At 41.4% G+C, this 21,521-nt stretch overlaps 1 protein-coding gene across 2 annotated transcripts in view; it reads left to right on the top strand.

The window, feature by feature from the left end:
* The window catches only part of LOC122564422 (collagen alpha-6(VI) chain-like), a 139,790-nt gene that overhangs the window by 70,250 nt on the left and 48,019 nt on the right, over positions 1–21,521 (top strand). For both annotated transcript variants that reach the window (XM_043719264.2, XM_087978576.1), the window contains exons 14-18: positions 1,866–1,928; positions 6,637–6,702; positions 8,662–8,715; positions 17,607–17,642; positions 19,511–19,573. In XM_043719264.2, coding sequence (XP_043575199.2) covers positions 1,866–1,928; positions 6,637–6,702; positions 8,662–8,715; positions 17,607–17,642; positions 19,511–19,573 — 282 coding nt within the window. The remainder of the gene's footprint in view (positions 1–1,865; positions 1,929–6,636; positions 6,703–8,661; positions 8,716–17,606; positions 17,643–19,510; positions 19,574–21,521) is intronic.

Raw genomic sequence — 21,521 nt, 5'->3', positions numbered from 1 at the left:
GGCCTTGATTTTTATGTCCTCTTTGTCGACAGGAGTAGTGCCAGAAGACTGGAGGATAGCAAATGTGGTTCCCTTGTTCAAAAAGGGGAGTAGGGATAACCCTAGTAACTATAGGCCGGTGAGTCTCACTTCTGTTGTGGGCAAAGTTTTAGAGAGAATTGTAAGGGATAGGATTTATGCACATCTGGATAGGAATAATGTGATCAAGGATAGTCAGCATGGTTTTGTGAAGGGCAGGTGGTGCCTCACAAACCTTATTGAATTCTTTGAAAAGGTGACGAAGGAGGTTGATGAGGGGAAAGCGGTAGATGTGGTATATATGGATTTTAGTAAGGCGTTTGATAAGGTTCCCCATGGTAGGCTACTGCAGAAAATACGGAGATATGGCATTGAGGGTGAGTTGGAGGTTTGGATTAGGAATTGGCTGGATGGAAGAAGACAGAGGGTAGTAGTTGATGGCAAAGTTTCTTCATGGAGTGCCGTCACTAGCGGTGTTCCGCAAGGATCTGTTTTGGGACCATTGCTGTTTGTCATTTTTATAAATGACCTGGAAGAGGGGTTAGAAGGTTGGGTGAGCAAGTTTGCGGATGATACGAAAGTCGGAGGAGTTGTTGACAGTGAGGAAGGATGTGGCAGGTTACAGCAGGATATAGAGAAGCTGCAGAGCTGGGCAAAAAGGTGGCAAATGGAATTCAATGTAGCTAAGTGTGAGGTGATTCACTTTGGGAAGAATAACAAAAAGATGGGGTACTGGGCTAATGGTCGGATACTTGGTAGTGTGGATGAGCAGAGGGATCTTGGTGTCCATGTACACAGATCTCTGAAAGTTGCCACCCAGGTAAATAGTGCGGTGAGGAAGGCAAATGGCGTACTGGCTTTTATTGGTAGAGGAATTGAGTTCCGGAGTCCTGAGGTCATGATGCAGTTGTATAAGACTCTGGTGCGGCCGCATCTGGAATATTGTGTGCAGTTTTGGTCGCCATACTATAGGAAGGATGTGGAGGCACTGGAACGGGTGCAGAGGAGGTTTACCAGGATGTTGCCTGGTATGGAAGGAAGATCGTATGAGGAAAGACTGAGACACTTGGCGCTGTTTTCATTAGAGAAAAGAAGGTTTAGGGGTGACTTGATTGAGGTGTACAAGATGATTAGGGGGTTAGATAGGGTTGACAGTGTGAACCTTTTCCCGTGTATGGAGTCGGGTATTACAAGGGGGCATAGCTTTAAATTAAGGGGGGGTAGATATAGGATTGAAGTTAGGGGTAGGTTCTTCACTCAGCGAGTCGTAAGTTCATGGAATGCCCTGCCAGTAGCAGTGGTGGACTCTCCCTCTTTATGGGCATTTAAGCGGGCATTGGATAGGTATATGGAGGATAGTGGGTTAGTATAGGTTAGGTGGGCTTGGATCGGCGCAACATCGAGGGCCAAAGGGCCTGTACTGCGCTGTATTCTTCTATCATATCTACAGGCAATGCTGTCTAGCAAGCTGTGTAGAAAATTATCTTTGGTAATATTAGCAACTTTTCTTTTGTGTCTTCTTCTTTTAAATCAGACACAAATCTGTCCCGTACTGCTGTTCCACAGCTAATGACAATACCAAGGCTGTCAAAATGTGGTGGGCAATTTCTGTGGAAGGAGAGATTAAGGGGTGGTGGGTTGCAGTGACCTAGAGATGGGAGTAAAAGCATGATGGTTTGAAACGGTGGTTTAAAAAAAAACAAGAATGCAATCTTATTTGAGGAAAAGGTAGAGAGAGGTGGGCAGAGAAGATATCTCAATGTGAACATTTTTATGGTACTCAGATGTGTGTTATAATAAAACCTACTATAGTCATTTAAGAACTAATGCATTGTGCATAATTTTAGGGGAAGAAAGGACAAAAAGGAGACATTGGTGAACATGGAACACCAGGTTTACGTGGAAACCGTGTAAGTAAAACCACATTCATATATGAATAAAATGAGATTCTGAATGGGCTATTTATTTACTTTAATTTTTAGTATCTAGAGTTTTCATATCAGATAGGTGGTGTTTTCTGCAGTGTAATTTGGAAAAACACTAAGAGATTAAAGAACTTGAAGATTAAATTATGTCAAATGCATTTTCTGCAAACTTCTGTGATTTAAAAAAATCACCCCAACCCCAACTCACCCATCCAGGATGAGTTTTTGCTCATTATATCTAATCCCAGGACTTCAATTAAGCTCACAAAGTTAAGCAAGGATAAGTTTTAAAAAATTAAGAAGTATTGATTTATTTAGTGACCAGTTTACACCAACAAAAACTAACAAATGATTTCTTGAAGTACTTATTATTGATTGGCTTGCTTAATTGTGTTGGACTGAACATACTCATTAAAAATGTTTCTTTTTTGGATAAGCCCATTTTCAACTGTATTAATAAACCTGTGTCATGATATGATTCTTAATTCAAAGAATATATTTTAATGTGAATTTCAAGTAAATAGTTTCCTCAGTGCTGCTGGATTGCACTAGTTTATAGAAGATTTTATGTTCAGAAATATGCATCTGAGTTTGTGTCAAAACTTGCACTGGAGAACATGCAGAGGGAATTTTCAACAATGTCTAGACTGGAAACAGTTAGTTATTAGGAAAGATTGAATAAGTTTGCGATGGTTTGTTTGGAACAGAGGAGGCCTAATTCGAAATGTATAAAACTATGAGAAATTATATAAAGTATAAAACTACAAAAGATCCATTTCCCTTTTGATGAGGGGTCCATAACCTGGGAGCATTGATTTATAGTATGTAGAAGTTTTAAAAGAGATTAGGCAGAACTTTTTCTACCAGATGATGCTTGAGAGTTGGAACTCATGACCAGAAAGCTAGTGCTTCCAAATGAACCTATTGGACTATAACCTGGTGTCGTGTGATTTTTAACTTTGTCCACCCTAATCCAATTCTGGCTCCTCCAAATCATGACTACAAGAAAGAATAGTGAAGGTAGAAGCCCTCACAACATTTGAAAAATATCTGAAGTGGTTTGTAAAATAGGTGATAGATTAAAAGTGGGAAAGTGGAGCAAGACTGAATGGCTATTTACCAACCAGTGCAGATAAGCGGCACAGTGGCTCAGTGGTTAGCACTGCTGCTTTACAGCATCAGGGACCCAAGTTCTATTTCAACATTATGCAACTGTTTGTGTGGAGTTTTCAAGTTCACATTGCATCTGCATGGAATTCCTCCCACAGTCTTAAGATGTGCAGGTTAGATGGATTGGTTGTGCTAAATTGCCTGCATTGTCCAGGGATATACAGGTGAAGTGGGGTTAGCCATGGGTGGGGGGGGAGGGGTGGTGGGATGGGGGGGGGGGGGGGGGCGGTGAGTATGGCTCTTCAGAGGATTGGTGTGGATTTGATAGGACATTTGGCCTACTTCCACATTGCAGGGATTTGATAAAATGCCTTTATCTACACAGTCAATGTTTATGTGTCAAATAATTCAATTCTAAACACAAGTGCAACTTTTATTTGTTTTCTTAATGTATCGCCCCCAAGAGATACAGAAAGTGCTTTAATCACCAATCAGGTGAGAGTTCTGTGGGAAGACAAGTGGAGAATCATCAGTCATTCATCTTTCATCAGATTTAAAGCTTCATAACCAAGTACACAACACAGAGGGAAGGGGTGGGTGTCAGTACCTCACAACCTGTTCGCTTCAACATTGAGTTCAACAGTTGCAGATCATAAAAACAATTTCTCACACAGCGTGTGCTGGTAATGATTTGTCTGTAAATATTTGAGTTTTCTCTAGACATTTTCATTTCTTAAATGCCTTGTTATCATCTCTTTCATCAATTTTCATTTTATCCTTCATCCCTCAAATGGCTATCAAGCAGGTTATGGGCTAAAAGCCAGAAAGTGGGACGAGGCTGAAAGGCTATTTACCGACTAGTATAGATACATGGCATGGTGGCTCAGTGGTTAGCACTGCTGCATCACAGGGGCTAGGTACCCAGGTTCAATCCCACCCTTGGGTGATCATCTATGTAGGTCATTAATGCTCTCCCTCTCTGCCTCAGGATCTTTCCCTCTCTCATCTGTTTTGGTTTGATTCTGTTCTTGGATCTTTCAATGAAAGAGGTGACAGGGAACCCTTCCTCACTGAGCATGTCAGCACCATAAGCCATTTATTGCTGCAGGAAGCAATGATTTGGCTGGAGCTGGCACCTTTCCCCCTCCCTCAATATGTGCAATTTACTTTTCAGGGAGCTGGTGGTTAATCTGGTTAGTTGGCAGCTCTTGGCCCCAGCAGCAAACAGCCAACATTGGGACATCAGGTTGGACCAGGTATGTGAAGAGGGCTGAGGGAGCACCTACAAGGTTCAGACTTTGAAGTGAGTTTTGAGGGCGGGAGCCTGATATGGAAAGGTGGCCCTTGATGGAAGATGCCTCCCTTATTTATACATGACCTGCCAGGCCACTCCCCTGCTCCTGAGTCCCTCCCTCCAGACTGCAAATAGAAGTCCCTTTGGTAGCTAAAATAAAAGCAAATGACTGCGGATGCTGAAATCTGAAACCAAAAGAGAAAATGCTGGAAAATCTCAGCAGGTCTGGCGGCATTTGTAAGGAGAGAAAAGAGCTGACTCTTTGTCAAAGAGTCAGTTAGACTCGAAACGTCAGCTCTTTTCTCTCCTTATAGATGCTGCCAGACCTGCTGAGATTTTCCAGCATTTTCTCTTTTGGCCCCTTTGGTAGCTGCTTGTGTGGGCACCAATTGAGGCAAAGATTGGTGAAGTTAACCCGCATAGAATTGTGGGTGAGATTTCGAGGGGATGCTGTGGGAAGCCACCCCTTCTGCTGGGACGTGTGGTGGTTAAAAGCAGGAAGCCCATAGGAGAAGCAGGAGTCATTTCTGATGCTACATTGGCACACAGTGGCCATTGCATAGAGTTTTAGCTGGAAGCACTGAGGCAATTGTTAGGCTGTGAACCTTAGGGGGTTCTATGTTGCCCTCTCAAGGCCCCAGTGTCACATCCAACTCGAGTGGGTGCGGGGCAATTTCCTGGGTTTCAATGGTACACCTCTATGGGTGTAGACCTTCAGGCCTGTGATATGGATGTACCACTGTGCTCCCCTTGCCAGGTCACAGAAGTGTGGTGAAGCACTCCATGCACTGTGGCCACACCCTGTTGACCACACGGATAACTGCTCTTCTCCTGAACTATTCCCAGCTTTTATTGGCTGGCCTTCTCCCATCACTCTCCAGAATCAGAACACTTCACAAGATTGCCACTACCTCTATCAATGCCTTTAGGGAGGCATTAGCCAGTTGTGGGGCTGCTGCTCCTCAAGCAAGCAGCAATCTGATATTCTGCTGCATTCTGTTCCCAACCACTGACAAAGATGCCAGTGTTCATAATTACATTTAGCAGATGGCCTTTAACTCAGGCCTTTAAGTACATCCCACTTCCCCAAGTAATCCACAGGGCCAAACAGGACAGTGACTGGGCAATGGAGAAATCACTAGCTTTACCTGCAGAATACCATTGGACACTCACCAGTGATGATGAGCAGGATTGAGACCTCAAACTGATCCTGATGCTTAGGTCCTGACCCTGGAACGAAAATTGACCCATTAACTCTGATCCAGTCTCCAGAAAAGCTACTGGACCTGTTGAGTATTTCCAGCTTATCTGCTTTTATGGAGATGCTCTTTCCACATCCTTTTTTACACCAGATGATGGTTGGTTTGATCATTTATGAATGAGGACTTCATGAGCTTCCGCAACCCATTAAACAATGAATGGATAAGATGGTCTGGCATCCATTTCTGATGCACAGAAGTAACCCACTGGATGCAACAGAACATTTGGAACTCAAGCTCAGGTGGAAACTCACTGGTGGCTGTCTGTAACAGGGCTCTCATCCTACATTTACTCATTTAGTGAAAAGAGATGTTATCTGTAATGAGGTCAGCCAGGTGAATCTCATGCAATAGGAGTCCCCTGATGGAGGCCGTTAATTTGATCAAATCAGGGAGCCCTGGATGACAGATAAGAACAGGAGTGTCAGACATCCTGTTCACTCAGATCCTGAGCTGGATCTGAGGGAGTTGGATCAATGTCTAGGACTCTCCACATGTAAATAAAGGGTGATTTGGCAATGAGATACCAGTCTCTGTGAAGTTATTACATTATCATTAGCCAAGAGCTCACATTATTAATTGTGACTTTTGGCAGTGATATTCAGGTGATGTTCATATGGCGCCTTGCACAATTAAAACTGTACAACTTAAATTTGTTCGCTGTAGCTCTTTTAACAGTACCTGAAACGTCCTGTCAAAATCTGTAGACAAATAAATAGCTTACTCATACATCATCTTATTATGTTGATAAGAGTACCATATGGCACAAAGTATTGGTATAACTCTCCTACCTGTGTCAAACTGAAGAATTCAGCAACTAATCTGCAAATGTTACTCATCTTTGACACTTTACCTTCTGCTTGTTCTTATGTTAAGATAAATAACTTGGGTACAGTGTACCCACAGTTCCAATGAATTTCTCGAAAAGCTATTTCATTCAAAATTCAATCCTTCAGCACAGGATACTATCAAAAAACTCTTAATTGTCTTTTATGGGATTTTCACAGGATGATTTTTCCATTTTATTTAGGGTGAACTCGGCATCACAAACAATATTCAAGGCTCAAAAGGTGAAAGAGGAGACATTGGACGTCCGGTATGCTATATTCATATTCAAATGTGTAATGTTTCTGGGTTTATCATACCAGTGAAAAAATAATATTGTCTGATTAATGCACGGTGATATTTATGTACAACCTAGCCAGCAAATTATAGTGAGGAAGGGATGCCCAGTAATGTTTGCTCCCCTACCACTGGTTTCACACAAATGGCGTCTCCTACCCAACTTCAATGTTTAATTCAATATGTACCCAAAGATAGGCTGCACGCAATCAACATCTATACAAGACTGTATGTTGTGTGCTGCAAAACAAAAACATTTAGCTGTGTCATGTATTTAAACAGATTGACCATGATTACATACAAATGTCAAGGGTACATCGCTTAATGTCTGATGATATTCTAGTTGTCATTATATTTCATATTATTTGCTTATTAATCTCTCCAGTGAAAATTAGGTTTAGCAATTATTCACACATAATAATTGTGTGACATAATAATGACATAATAATTGTTAAATTATTGTCAATCATTTTCTCTTGCTCAGAAAGTGAACAATTTTAGGTTTCATTACAAACAGTAACAACTGTAAATTGCTTCAAGATTTTTTTTAAAAAAATCAAATATTATGTTTTTCTTATTCTATTTTCTTCCCTTCTCGTAACTAAATGTTTCCTTTTCTTCTTTTATTCATTCTTTTGTACCTTTTGACCTTCTCGGTACTCTGTTATGTTATTTCTCAATCCTTTATTTTCATTTTTATAAAGAGAATTGTCCAGAATTTTGTGTAGCCATGCCTGTCTCTGTCCATTTAATTTATATGAAGGACTGACCAAAGAGAGAGCGAGACAGTACAGAAAAAGTTAGAAATAAAGTTGAATCTCCATCAAAAATTAAAGTCTGTTTCCACAAGTTCATATTTAGTACAATGAGGTTGCTTTCCAATAATTAAGACTTCTCCAATATACAAACCATACTTGGACTGAAATGAACAAGTCCTAACTTTCTGTGATTAAACTTTAGTCTCTCTCTGTAGCAGGTGTGCTGGAGCTAAATGGCATTTGATGCATTTGAACGCAAAACCGATTATTTTCACTGCTTATAGAGGGACAACACACCTTGTATTAAAACTTATGGATTTTTGGGATCTGCAATCAAGTGAAGCATCTGCTTGATTTGCAAATAAATAATTTCAGAACTTTGTGGCCAAAGTTTTTTTTAAAACTTAAACATGTCTTAGCTGGTTTAATTCATGGGAAAGGTTCTGAGATGACCCACTTTAGCACACTCTGGACCAATTCTGTGTCAGCACAATGTTTACATAAGCTGTGGAAACTTCAGTCTGCTCCCATAATATGACATTGCTATACATCATGTTAATGTACACAGTTAATGCCATAATTTTGAGCTTAAGTGATTAAGAAAGCATTCTTATTTAAATCCTGTTCATAAGAAAGATTGCATGCAGTCATTAGAAATTAAAACAGAGTTTTAATTGCATGTCCTCAAGTGAAGTTCTTTAGGAGTGAGATCATCATGATAATTCTACCTTTATCATCTTCCTCTTCTTTTCACAAATTCAGTGTTGTTTGGCGCCCATGGAGTACTTTAACAATCCCTAGAGCAATGTAGGGCCTCTTAGCATTCTTCCTTTTGTCCATTTGAGAAAGCATTTAGTTTAAAAGCAATTATTTTGCCTTACATCCAAAAATCATGTTGATTGCAGCATCTCCAAGAGTTCAGTTACATTTTGGCAATCTCCAGGACTGGCTAGTAACTTTGAGTACTGCTCATCATCAAGCTGAAATTATGTTACTGGAATTATGGATGGGATAATTTATTAATTATTTCATTTATGGCATTAAGTAATGCAGTGTTCTGTTTTATTGGTATAAACACATTTATCCTAAATAAATAGTGTTTTTCTGTGATGGTAAAGTTACTCAGTAAATTTCTATAAATAGAGTTGTAATAATAAGGAAATATTTTGTTGCAGGGTGATCCAGGAGACGATGGTAATCCAGGAAAGCCTGGAGCTGCAGGAAAACCCGTAAGAACCTCTCCATTACCTCTTTTCAGAATGTCTGAAGTTACACAATTCCTGATTCTAACATAAAGTGCTCTGCTGTTAAAGCTTTTCACCACATTCATGAATTCCATAGCCTTGAATTGCTCTGATCTCAGTTCAAAAGGGTTGTCCCTTCACTCTGGGGCTGTGCCCTCAAGTCTTAGTCTCTTCTACGAGTGGAAACATCTTCTCCATGTCCATTCTGTCCAGGACTCTCAGTATTCTACAAGTTTCAGTCAGATCAACCCCCCCATCTTGATCCTTCTAAACTCCATTGGGTTCCAGAGTCCTCAGCTACTCCTTTTCTGATTGATGCCGGCCTGATCCTCCCTCATGTCTTTGTTGCTATCTTTCCAGTATATTTGCATAGTCAGGTCAGACAGATCATATCCAAAGTGAGACATACCCTGTGTGAGTATATAGTTTGGGGAATTTGGATGAAATATGGAAATTTGGTGCAGAGGGAAAGAGATGCTTTTTGCTTGTCTTTTTTGTCTCCTAGTTTGTAAGCATTTGTTTTTAAAAACAGGCTAAATTGAATCCCAGAATCAGGGGCCCAGCACAAAAGAGTGACATTACAGATAAACTGTAAGTTCACTGGTTAGTGATAGCTATTAATTTGACCATCTATTGGAAGTTATTTTCAGGTTGAAGATAAACAGGGAAAATATTTACGGGCTACAAACTAAAAAAACAGTATGAAATTTTTAAAAGTCAAATTAAGAACTAAGTAGTCGGATGCTGGGCCAGGCAAGGTGTAGTAGGTGCTTGATGTGGGAGCTGGTGGACCCCATTGTGCTTCATAGTGACCACATCTATGGCAAGTGTTGGGTGTTTGAGGAACTCCAGGTCAGAGTTGATGAGCTGGAGTCTGAGCTTTGAATATTGTGACACGTGAGGGAGAGGGAGAGTTCCTGAATCCTGTGTTTCGGAAGTCAGTCACACCCCCTTAGATTAACTACCACAAATTCAGTCAGCGGTCAGGCTTGGAATGGTGTGGTTACAAGCAAAGCAGGTAGAAGGATCCAGGAGATAGTGCTGAAGGAGCCTCAGCCCTTAGCTTGTCTAGCAGATTTGAGATTCTTGCTCCGTGTGGGATATGTGAGTATATAGTATAAATTACTCACTTTTAGGTTGGGCGTTGTTCAGTTCCTGGAGGCAGTTGGAGAGGTCAGGAGGTTATATACTTGGGTGGTTGCTTTACCCGAAACACTATTCGGGTAGTGTCTCCCACCCATCCTCCTCCACTAACCAAAAAAAAGTTCTGTGTGTCGTTTGATAAGGAGCCAAGCGTTTTCTTTCGTGTTTCATTTTCTCAGCGGTCTATTTGGGAATTTAGAACAGTGGGAATGGAGGTTAGGGCAGCTGAATGTTTTTCCTGCAATATGTGGGAAATAAGGATCAACTCCAGTGTCCCTGCTGACTTCATTTATGGCAAGTGCACCCAACTCCAGCTCCTCAAAAACCATGTTAGGGAACTGGAGCTGGAACTGGATGAATTTCAGATCATTCGGGAAATGGAGGAGGTTATTGAAAGGAGTTACAGAGAGGTAGTTACTCCACAGCCATGAGAAGAAGATAGATGGGTTACCGTCAGGGGTAGGAAAGGGAAGGGAAGGTAGTACACGGATCTCCTGTGGTGGTTTCTCAGCAACAAGTATGCCATTTTGGATACAGTTGAGAGGGGTAATTTATTAAGGGTGTGCAATGGGGCACGATCTCTGGCACAGAGTCTGTTCCTGTTGCTCTGAGGAGAAGGGGGAAGAGGAGCAGAGCATTAGTCATTGGTGACTCCATAGTTAGGGTGCCAGATAGGAGGTTTTGTGGGAATGAGAGAGACTCGCAATAGGTGTTTTGCTTTCTAGTTGCCAGGGGTTCATGATGTCTCTGATCTCGTTTTCAGGATCCTTGAGGGGGAGCAGTCCCAAGTGGTGGTCCACATACGGACCAACGACATAGGTAGGAAGAAAGGTGGGGATCTAAGGAAGAAATTCAGGGAGCTAGGATGGAAGTTTAGAGCTGGAACAAACAGAGTTGTTATCTTTAGTTTGTTGCCTGTGCCACGTGTTAGTGAGGCAAAGAACAGAGATGGTGCAGGGGGAGTTCTTGGATAATTGGAGCTCTTGCTGGGGAAGGTGGGACCTCGACAAACAGGATGGTCTTCACCTGAACCAGAGGGGTACCAATATCCTGGGGGGATATTTGCTAATCCTCTTCGGGGGGGGTTAAACTAATGCAGCAGAGGGATAAGAAACTGAATTGTAGTTCCAGTGTACAGGAGGTTGAGGGTAGTGAGGTCAAGGATAGGTTTACAAGGTCATGAGAGAGCGCTGGCAATCAGGATGGGTTGGTTTGAAATGTGTGTACTTCAATGCCAGGAGCATCCAGAATAAGGTGGGTGAACTTGCAGCATGAGTTGGTACCTGGGATTTCAATATTGCGGCCATTTCAGAGACATGGCTAAAGGAGGGTTAGGAATGGTTGTTGCAGATTCAGGGATTTGGATGTTTCAGTAAGAACAGAGAAGCTGGTAAAAGGGATGTGGAGTGTGGCAATGTTAATCAGGTGTAACATTACAGCAGTTGACAAAACGTTTGAGGACTCATCCACTGAGGTAGTTTGGCTGAGGTTAGAAAAAAGAAAGGAGAAGTCACCCTGTTGGGAGTTTTCTATAGGCCTCTGAATTATTCCAGCAATGTAGAGGAAAGGTAGCAAAGATGGGAGATGTTAACTTGCCCAATATTGACTGAGAATACTACAGTTCAAGTAGTTTAGACGGGTCAGTTTTTGTTCAATATGTGCAGAGAGAAGCCAGAGAAGAGATTGCAGAGCCTTTGGCGTTGATCTTTATGTCACCATTGTCGACAGGAGCAGTACCAGAAGACTGGAAAAGAGTAAACGTTGTTCCTTTGTTTAAGAAGGGGCGTCGGGACGACCCTGGTATTTATAGCCCAGTGAGTCTTACTTCGGTTGTGGGTAAGGAGTTTGTAAAGGTTATACGAGATACAATTTATAATCATCTGGAAAGGAATAATTTGATTAGGGGATAGTCAACACGATTTTGTGGAGGGTAGGCTGTGGCTAACTAACCTTATTGAGTTCTTTCAGAAGTTAACAAAACAGGTGGATGATACTAAAGCAGTTGATGTGGTATATATGGACTTTAGTAAGACATTTGATAAGATTCCACACAGAAGACTATTGCACAAAATACTGATTTTTGGGATTGAAGGTGATTTAACGATTTGGATCAGAAATTGACTAGCTGAAAGAAGAGGTGGTGGTTGATGGGAAATGTTCATTCTGGAGCTCAGTAAGCAGTAGTGTGCCACAAGGATCTGTTTTAGGGCAACTGCTGTTTGTCATTTTTATAAGTGGTCTGGATGTGGGTGTAGAAGGGTGCGTTAGTAAATTTGTGGATGACACTAAGGTTGGTACAGTTGTGGATAGTGCTGAAGGATGTTGTAGTTTACAGAGGAACGTAGATAGGTTGCAGAGCTGGGCTGAGAAGTGGCAAATAGAGTTTAATTCAGAAAAGTGTGAGGTAGTTCACTTTGGAAGAAGTAACAGGAATGCAGAGTACTGGGCTAATGGTAAACTTCTTGGCAGTGTAGATGAACAGAGAGAACTCAGTGTCAAGGTGCACAAATCCTGAAAGTTGCCACCCAGGTTGATAGGGTTATTAAGAAGGCATACGGTGAGTTGGCATTTATTGGTAGGGTGATTGAGTTTCTGAGCCAGGAGGTCATGCTTCAGCTGTACAAGACACCGGTAAGGCCGCACTTGGAGTATTGCGTACAGTTCGGGTCACCGCATTGTAGGAAGGATGTGGAAGGCTTGGAAATCGTTCAGAGGAGATTTACTAGGATATTGCCTGGTATGGAAGGAAGATCTTATGATCTTATGAGGAAAGGCTGAGGGAACTGAGGCTGTTTTCATCGCAGAGAAGAAGGTTGAGACGTGACTTAAGCGAGACATATAAGATAATCAGAGGCTTAGATAGGGTAGACAGTGAGAGCCTTTTTCCTCAGATGTTGAAGGCTAACACAGGGGGACATAGCTTTAAATTGAGGGGTGATATATTTAGGACAGATACCAGGGGTAGTTTCTTTACTCAGAGAGTAGTGGGGCATGGATTCACCGATGTTAAGGGCATTTAAATGTTCATTGGACATAACATATGGATAATAATGGAATGGTATAGGTTAGATGGGCATCAGTTTATTTTCACAGGTCGACCCAACATTGAGGGCCGAAGGGCCTGAACTGTGCTGTAGCATTCTATGAGGAGAAAGTGAGGTCTGCAGATGCTGGAGATCAGAGATGGAAATGTGTTGCTGGAAAAGCACAGCAGGTCAGGCAGCATCTAGGGAACAGGAGAATCGACGTTTCGGGCATTAGCCCTTCTTCGGGCATTAGCATTCTATGTTCTATGTTCTATATGTAGGGAGAATGAGCAAATTGATCATAGGACCATAATGCAGGGAGTCATTGCAGAGGGAAGGAAACAGAAATGTAGTTGTTATTGGAGATAGTATAGTCAGGATAATAGATACTGTTCCCTGGGGCCAATATTGGGAGTCCTGAAGGCTGTGTTGCCTGCCTAGGGTCCGGATTCAGGATATCTGATCTGGTCTGGAAAGGAACTTGGGAGAGGAAAGATCCAATTGTCGTGGTCCGCAAAGATACCAATGATATGGAGAGAAAGAGGTTCTGCTGAGGGATTGTGAGCAGCTAGGGGCTGAATTAAAAAGTAGAACCAAAAAGATAATAATCTCTGATTATTACCTGAGACATGAGCAAATTGATGCAAGGTCAACAAGATTAATGATGTAAACACATGGCTCAAAGCTTGGTGTGGGAGAAACAGATTCAAATTCATGCAATGTTGGCACTAGACATGAGGAAGGAGGGAGCTGTAGTGATGGGACAAGCTCCACCTGAATCATGCTGGGACCAGCATAACTCAGACTGTAGATAGGGATTTAAACTAAATAGTGAGGGGTGGGTTCAGCTGCATGGAAAATTATTCAGAAGTTAAAAGGGGCAGGGCTCAGCAGAGGTTATTAAAGTTTCCAGATCAAGTAATAAGACACATAGTATGGAAAGGGTCATGAATCTAACTTCACGCACAGCAGATAAGGGGACAACAATGAGAAAGGGTGCCAGTCAATATAGGGCTGAGGTATTGTACTGAAATGCACGCAGTTTACAAAACAAGATAATGAGGTTGTAGCACAGATTGAAATTGGAAGGAAGATGGTGTGGGTTTCACAGAGAGACGTAGCTGCATGGGGATCAGGCTAGAAATTAAATATTCAAGGATACGCATTCTATTGATAGGACAGGCAGATGGACAGAGTGGGCAGGATTGTCTTGTTAGCAAGAGAAGAAATTAAATTGATAGCTAGAAGTGGTGTAGAGTGGAAGGCATAGAAATTCTGTGGGTAGTGCTGGAGAACTGCAAAGGAAAAATGATCCTGATAGGAGTCATGTACAGGCCTCCTAGCCAGAGTCAGGACATGGGCAAGAAAATAAACGAGGAGATAGAAAGACATGTGAGAAAGGCACTATTACAACAGTCACAGGGGACCTCAGTATACAAGTGGATTGTGAAATCAGGTTGTTAGCAGATCTCAAGAAAAGAAATTGATAGAATGTCTATGAGATGGTTGTTTTTTCGAGCAGCTTGTGGTAGAGCCCTCTAGGGAACATGCATTTCTGGATTTGGTGATGTGTACTGAAGTAGACTTAATAAAAGAGCTTCAGGTTAAGGAACACTTAGGAGACAGTGGCTATAACATGGTCAAATTCACCCTGTAGTTTGAGATGAAGTGACCCTTTGCTAAACTCCCATTGTAGTCCAGTGCAGCCAACTCTGCACTCATCCCTATGTCATCAACTTCTTTAAGCTCAGCACCGTTGTTTTTGACCAAAGCTTCTCACTCTCAAACTGTTTGCTAAGTTCTACCATGATATGGTCACTATTGCATATTCAATCTGAAATGATTGTATCCCTTGCACTCCTCCCTGCTAGTTTAAAGCCCTCTCTGAGGTGGAGTGATCCAACTCCCTATCACACTGATCCCAGCACGGTTCAGGTATTGCCTATTCCATCAGAACAATTCCCTTCTTCACAAGTGCATTGGTGTCAGTTCCCTATGAACCAAAATCCATTCCTCCAATACCAACCTTTATGCCACGCATTTAACTCCTTTACTTTATTAACCCTATGCCAGGTTTGACCTTAGTTCAAATAGTAATGCTGAAATTATTGTCTTGGAGCTTCCAATCTTTCTAGCTTAGTTCCTAACTGATCAAAACCTTTCAGCAGAACCTCCTTTCCAGTCCTATTGATGTCATCAATACCAACATGGATAGTGACAACTGCACCCATCCCCTCCCACTCTGAGTTTCTTTTTAGCCCAATGAGATGTCATTAACTCTGTCATGAGGCAGGCAATTGATCATGTTCCGAGAGGCTCTCAGTGTTCCCTTTCAGACTCATGTTCACGGCTGCAGAGAAGAGTGTCTATCCACCACCAACCACCGCCCCGCCACCCCCACCCCCCCCCCCCCCCAAATTATTCTGTCTCCTACCACCATCATATTTCTACTTCCTCTTCCCCTACTTGAATGGCTCTGTATACCACAGTCTGTTTATTCAACCACCCTGTGGTTCCCATTACCATCCACATAACATTTCAGAGCCTCGTAGATTGGCGTTTGAAAGAGAATTGGATAAATATTGGAAGGAAAAAAAAAATCATTGAGTCATATGGAAAGAAAAAATGTTTAATTGAAGGAATTAATGGATGGGTCTAACAAAGAACCCACACAGGTATAATGGGCTATATGGCTCCTTTCTGTGCTGTCTAATTTTCTGGCTCTACAATATTCATGGTTTTTTGCAAGGTTTGTGAAGGTTTGTAGCTCAGGTTGAGGTTTAGGGTGTAGGTTTGCTCGCTGAGCTATAGGTTTGATATCCAGACGTTTCATTACCTAGCTAGGTAACATCATCAGTGGTGACCTCCAAGTGAAGCGAAGCTGTTGTCTCCTGCTTTCTATTTATATCTTTCTCCTGGATGGGGTTCCTGGGGTTTATGGTGATGTCATTTCCTGTTCATTTTCTGAAGGGTTGATAGATGGCATCTAGATCTATGTGTTTGTTTATGGCATTGTAGTTGGAGTGCCTGGCCTCTAGGAATTCTCTGGCATGTCTTTGCTTAGCCTGTCCCAGGATAGATGTGTTGTCCCAGTCGAAATGGTGATTTTTTTTCATCCGTGTGTAGGGCTATGTGGGAGAGAGGGTCGTGTCTTTTTGTGGCTAGCTGGTGTTCGTGTATCCTGGTGGCTAACTTTCTTCCTGTTTGTCTTACGTAGTGTTTGTGGCAGTCCTTGCATGGAATTTTGTAGATGACGTTGGTTTTGTTCATGGGTTGTACTGGGTGTTGTAAGTTTGTTAGTTTTTGTTTGAGAGTGTTGGTGGGTTTGTGTGCTACTAGGATTCCGAGGGGTCTCAGTAGTCTGGCTGTCATTTCTGAAACTTCTTTGATGTATGGAAAGGTAGTTAGGGTTTCTGGCTGTGTTTGGTCTGCTTGCCATGGTTTGTTCCTGAGGAATCTGCGCCATCTATCAACCCCTCAGAAAACGAACAGGAAATGACATCACCACAAACCCCAGGAACCCCATCCAGGAGAAAGATATAAATAGAAAGCAGGAGACAACAGCTTCGCTTCACTTGGAGGTCACAACTGATGATGTTACCTAGCTAGGTAATGAAACATCTGGATATCAAACCTACAGCTCAGCGAGCAAACCTACATCCTAAATATTCATGGTCTTTTTTTTCTTTCTCTGATTGGTCCCACCTCATTTCCATAGTTCTACGGGCTTGATTATCTCTTTCTTGGCAAATGTTTGCTTCCCCTAGTGTTTTACTTCAAGGTCACAACAATATCTTATCCCAGATCAACAGCTTTAAAACTGAAATGCATCCAAGGATTTAATATTGTTCCCATCTTGTGTTTCTGGACAGGATGCAAGAAGGAATTTGTTATTTTATGCACAATCTGTTTTTGGATTCTATCTCCTGATCTAACATTTTACATTTGTCTATTTTAATGACAATATTATTGTAGTTGTACAGTTACGAATGGTTCCCATTGGTTCCTCCTCGTCTCCCAAAATTCTAACTGTTTCTCCTCATTCCCTGTATTCAATTCACAAACTTCCTTTAATTTTAGATAAGGTCTTACAACCTCTACGCTCCGAAGGAGTTTTTGATCCTTGAAAGGGTTTAATACCATTGAAATCAATATGGTTGAGATTTTAAGTTAATACGGCTGTAGTAATGGGTCAATTGTTCATAAGCAAAACATTGATGTAAATTTTAGTGTGAGTTGCATTTCAATTTCTGTTGCAGCTCCAAATGTGCGCAGAATGTCAGTGATAAAACATTAACTTATCTAACTCCCTTTTAATAATTCTGTTGTCTATATCTTTAGATCAAACAATTACCTCTTAAATGGAGAATGAGTCAAAATTTAATAAATTGAATTAGTCTATGATTTGAATCTCTGTGCCTCCTTACTCCGAACCCAGTGTAGGTTTGCCAAGTCCTGTGAAGCTTCCTGTGTCCTTTCACCTTAACTTTGTGAGAAATCTGTTTGTTGCAGTTTCTATTTTGTGCAAAAAAAAGTCAGCTCTGAGACAACATGCAAAATCCCTTCCTTTTCACCTATTGTTCGATGCAATTGAATGACTTGAAAAGAGAAATTCTTCCTATAAAAATAAAATCAGATTTGTGACTTATATAGTAAGGCTATTTTGATAATTCAACTGAAATGCTTAATTTTTTTATTTACTTTCAGGGTGTCCATGGTCACAGAGGACCACCTGGTAAAAATGTGAGTTTGTCAGTGGTTTCATTCAAACTATTCTGACTGAACATAGTAATGTGGTGCATATGGCACAATATTACCAGTGAGTTTTATTAAGTGGGACTTCAGTGAAACAAGCCAGATGGTCTGCAGTAATGTTTTCCAGTCCGGTACATTCCTCCCTTCCTATGTAACGTACAATAAGTAATGCGAAGATGCCCGCTGAGGGAATACAACCTAAATATGAAGTTCCAATTCAAAAATGCTTTTTAAATTCTTGCTGATTGCTGAGCTGTTGCATCTGTGCTTGAGGATCCTTTTGCTGTGTTTTCTCAATTAGAGGAACTGCTTATAGAATTGGAACTGTTCTTAAGCAAACAATACAGAAGCATCCTAAAATAAGCCAAATAGACTTTCTCTAGATTCACAACTAGTTTCAACAGTTCATTATAAATCTGGTGTGTATTTAGTGGATCACTGATGCACACCATACGTATTTTGAAATAAAATAATCTAGGATCTCCTTTCTGTACAATGGATTTACAGCAGCATGTAATGTGATATGAGAAGCTAAATTATCTTATTCTTTATGGAAATGGTGACTCATTACTAAGGTATAGTTTCCCATTGCCACTGGAAGGCTGCCAAAGAACTGCTTCTTGTGTGACCTCAAACAGCAAATAATGGCAAACTGAAATAAAAACAGAAAGTGCTGAGGAACCTCAGCAGGTCTGGCAGCACCTGTGGAGATACAAATAGAATTAATGCTTCAAGTCTGATATACCTCCTCTTCAGAACTGGTTCTGTAGGAGAGTTGGATTGGACTTGAAATGTTATCGGTCTTTCTCCCTCCACAGATACTGCCAGGAAACCAGTGACAGGCTGCAATGGAAAACAATTGAGGATTTCAAAATTGAGGTGCCTGTCTCCAATGTTTTAAAAATTTAACATGAAAACGGCCAGACCTTCAATATTGGATGAAAGGGGCAAAGGGATATCAATCTTTAAGATTGGTCTGTGGCTGTTCTGTACACCCACAGAGGGGGAGAAACAAGTTTTAAAAACATAGTAATATTTGGAAACACACTGGCATTACTAGAGCTCCACTATGAGCTATATAGGACAAGTCAGTCCATATGCCTCATTTGCAAATATTACTGTTTACTTCCTTCAGGGTAGGCAAAGACGGCCTTTAAGTAGCAATATTGCTCTTTGGCCTGTCAGCACTTTCCAGCAGCTAAATTGTCTTCCTCTGCCTCAGGAAAGTTCTGGTTGGGCTCCTTCATCTGGCCTGAAGGTGTCATCAATCGCCACTTGCTTCATTCAGGCCAGCTTCGCTAGCCTTGGGGGAAAATGGCCTGGGCATTGAATGGAGTGGGGAACTGGCACACTGGCCAGTGACTCTAATTTTAATATCCACTATTCCCTATCTTCAGCCCTGGCTGAGGCTGAAATTCTGTCAACAATGTCAGGTTCCAGATGTGTTCAGAAAAGTAATCTTTAAAAGGACAAAAGAAGGAAAATCAATCTGTGAACTGCAACCTAAAAGTTATCTGCAATTTCTCAGCCTCCAATTAATTACAAGATGATCATGAATCCCAATGATAATAATTTTAAACCTCTTTGCCCTTTCACATAATACTTGCCTGATATAGAGTGCTTCAACTTGTGACGTGGCTGTCATTTGGCTCAAAGTATTCACTGGCCGTGGGCAAGGAATTGGTTTTAATGCGAGTTTAGGTTCTATTGGAAATGACTGCTTTACCAACATTCTCATATATGCTGTCTATCAGGGTTGCTGTTAACTCCTAACCTTAAACCACATGGTTTGGAGCATGGTAATGTTTAGAAGAGTAGAGATCATCATATAATTATATTTCTCCATGTTTGTGTAGGGTCAGAATGGAAAACCCGGAAAACGAGGTCGTAAAGGCGAGCAAGGATTCCACGGTCCAAAGGTGGTCACCAGAAATTTAGTATCTAACCATTCCCCTCACACTGTAGAAACTTGCTGTTTGACTGTTTCAGTTTGAATTCTGCAGTTTCATTCATTTCTCAACCCCTGTCTGTCTCCAGGATAAATGCATATGCTTCTTCTTCCCACTTAATTCCTGCTTCCCTTAAAATGCCAATTCTTACTTTTATATTTGTGACTTTATTCACATGACCTCAAGTTCTAAACCTGTCCTCACTCAGCACCATAACCATATGTGCCAGATTTTTGGGGTAAAACCAATCTCAGATATTGTGAGAAAGCAATGTGGTTAACAATCATGTTGTTCTGTTTTGATGAATGCAATGGTAATGTCCCTTCAACTAGAGGGGCAGAAAGATTGCCCAAACTGCCTTGTTGGTAAAAGGAATAAATGATTTGGGATTTCCTACAGTGTATTTAAGTATGAAAACTAATACTGCTTCGAATTTAATAGATGAGTTGGCTTGAGTGGATGATAACACAGTTTGCTCTATACTTGAAGATTTGAGAGTGTGCCTTAATTAACTAAGACTGTTCCTATGGTACTTCATCGCATAAACAACTTGTGTAGCACAATTTAAGACACTGGATGTCACAAAGCTTAACAGTCAATGAGTAAATGTTGAAAGGATGAACAGATACTTGAGTTTTGTGGCATTGACGGATGAGACATTGTCCAGGACACAGGAGCTAATTCCCTGCTCTTCTTTAATGTGGTGCCATTGATTCCTTCATGGCCACCTGAGAGGGCACAGAGCACCTCAGTTTCACTTATCCGTAAATGCTCCACCAGGACAGACAACTCATAAAATATACAGGACTTTTGGCTGGAGCATAGGAGTGCCCAGAAGAGGATCAGAGATATCTTTGTGTGCATGTTCCCCAGTCAATTAAGGTCTCAGGGCAGGTGGATGAAGTTGCTAAGAACGCATATGAGATACTTGCATTAATTACCTGAGGCATAGTGTTTAATTTTATGCTGCCTGTTTAAGTTTAAGATTATGCTGGAATATATAAAATCTTAAGCACAGCTAAGATATTCCTGATGAAGGGCTTATGCCCGAAATGTCCACTCTCCTGCCCCTCGGATGCTGCCTGGCCTGCTGTGCTTTTCCCGTGCCACACTTTTCAATTCTGATCTCCAGCATCTGCAGTCCTCACTTTCCCTCACAGCTAGGATATTGTGCATAAGAATTGGAATCCATACTATAGGAGGGATGTGATGGCACTGGAAAGGGTGCAGCAGAGATTTATCAGGATGTTACCTGGACTAGAGAGTTTTAAGTTATGAAGAGGAATTGGATAGACTAGGCTTGTGTTCCTTGAGGAGACTGAGGAGGGACGTGATTGAGATGTCTAAAATTATGAGGGGCATAGATAGGTGGGCAGGTAGAAACTTTTCCCTTTGATGGAGGGGTCAAAGCCCAGGGCAATTTAAATTTAAGGTACGGGGCAGGAGGATTAGCAGGGATGTGAGGACTTTTTTCATCCAGACGGTGATGGGAATATGGGAATTCATTGTCTGCAAGGATAGAAGAGGAGTCATAAACCCTCCTAAGATTTAATAAGTTTTTAGGTATATGGGCCAAGTGTTAGAAAATGGAATTTGAATAATTAGGTGCTTGTTTTTGACTGGAGCAGACTTGATAAGACAAATGGCCTTTTTCTGTGCTGTAGACCACAATGTCTCCATGACTTTATCCATTGCTCTAAGCCAATACTGTTACCTACATATTGTGTGAACTCTGAATGCATTGCATAATTCCTATAATTTGGTTGCTCTGATGTAAAGCGGTTACTGATTGTAATTATTTAAGACAATCATCAGATTCTACATTAATTGAGTTTATCGTGATGTGGGTCTAGATGTAAAGGACATAACAAGGGTGTCACCCACCAGCAGTAGAGCCAGTGTGCACCCTCTCTCACTT

Source organism: Chiloscyllium plagiosum, unplaced genomic scaffold, assembly GCF_037043375.1.
Source record: "Chiloscyllium plagiosum isolate Xiang-an unplaced genomic scaffold, Cpla_swu_hap1 HiC_scaffold_34, whole genome shotgun sequence".
In the NCBI taxonomy this organism is placed as follows: Eukaryota; Metazoa; Chordata; class Chondrichthyes; order Orectolobiformes; family Hemiscylliidae; genus Chiloscyllium; species Chiloscyllium plagiosum.
The sequence above is the reverse complement of the archived record's forward strand: the minus strand, read 5'-3'. Positions and strand labels throughout refer to the sequence as shown.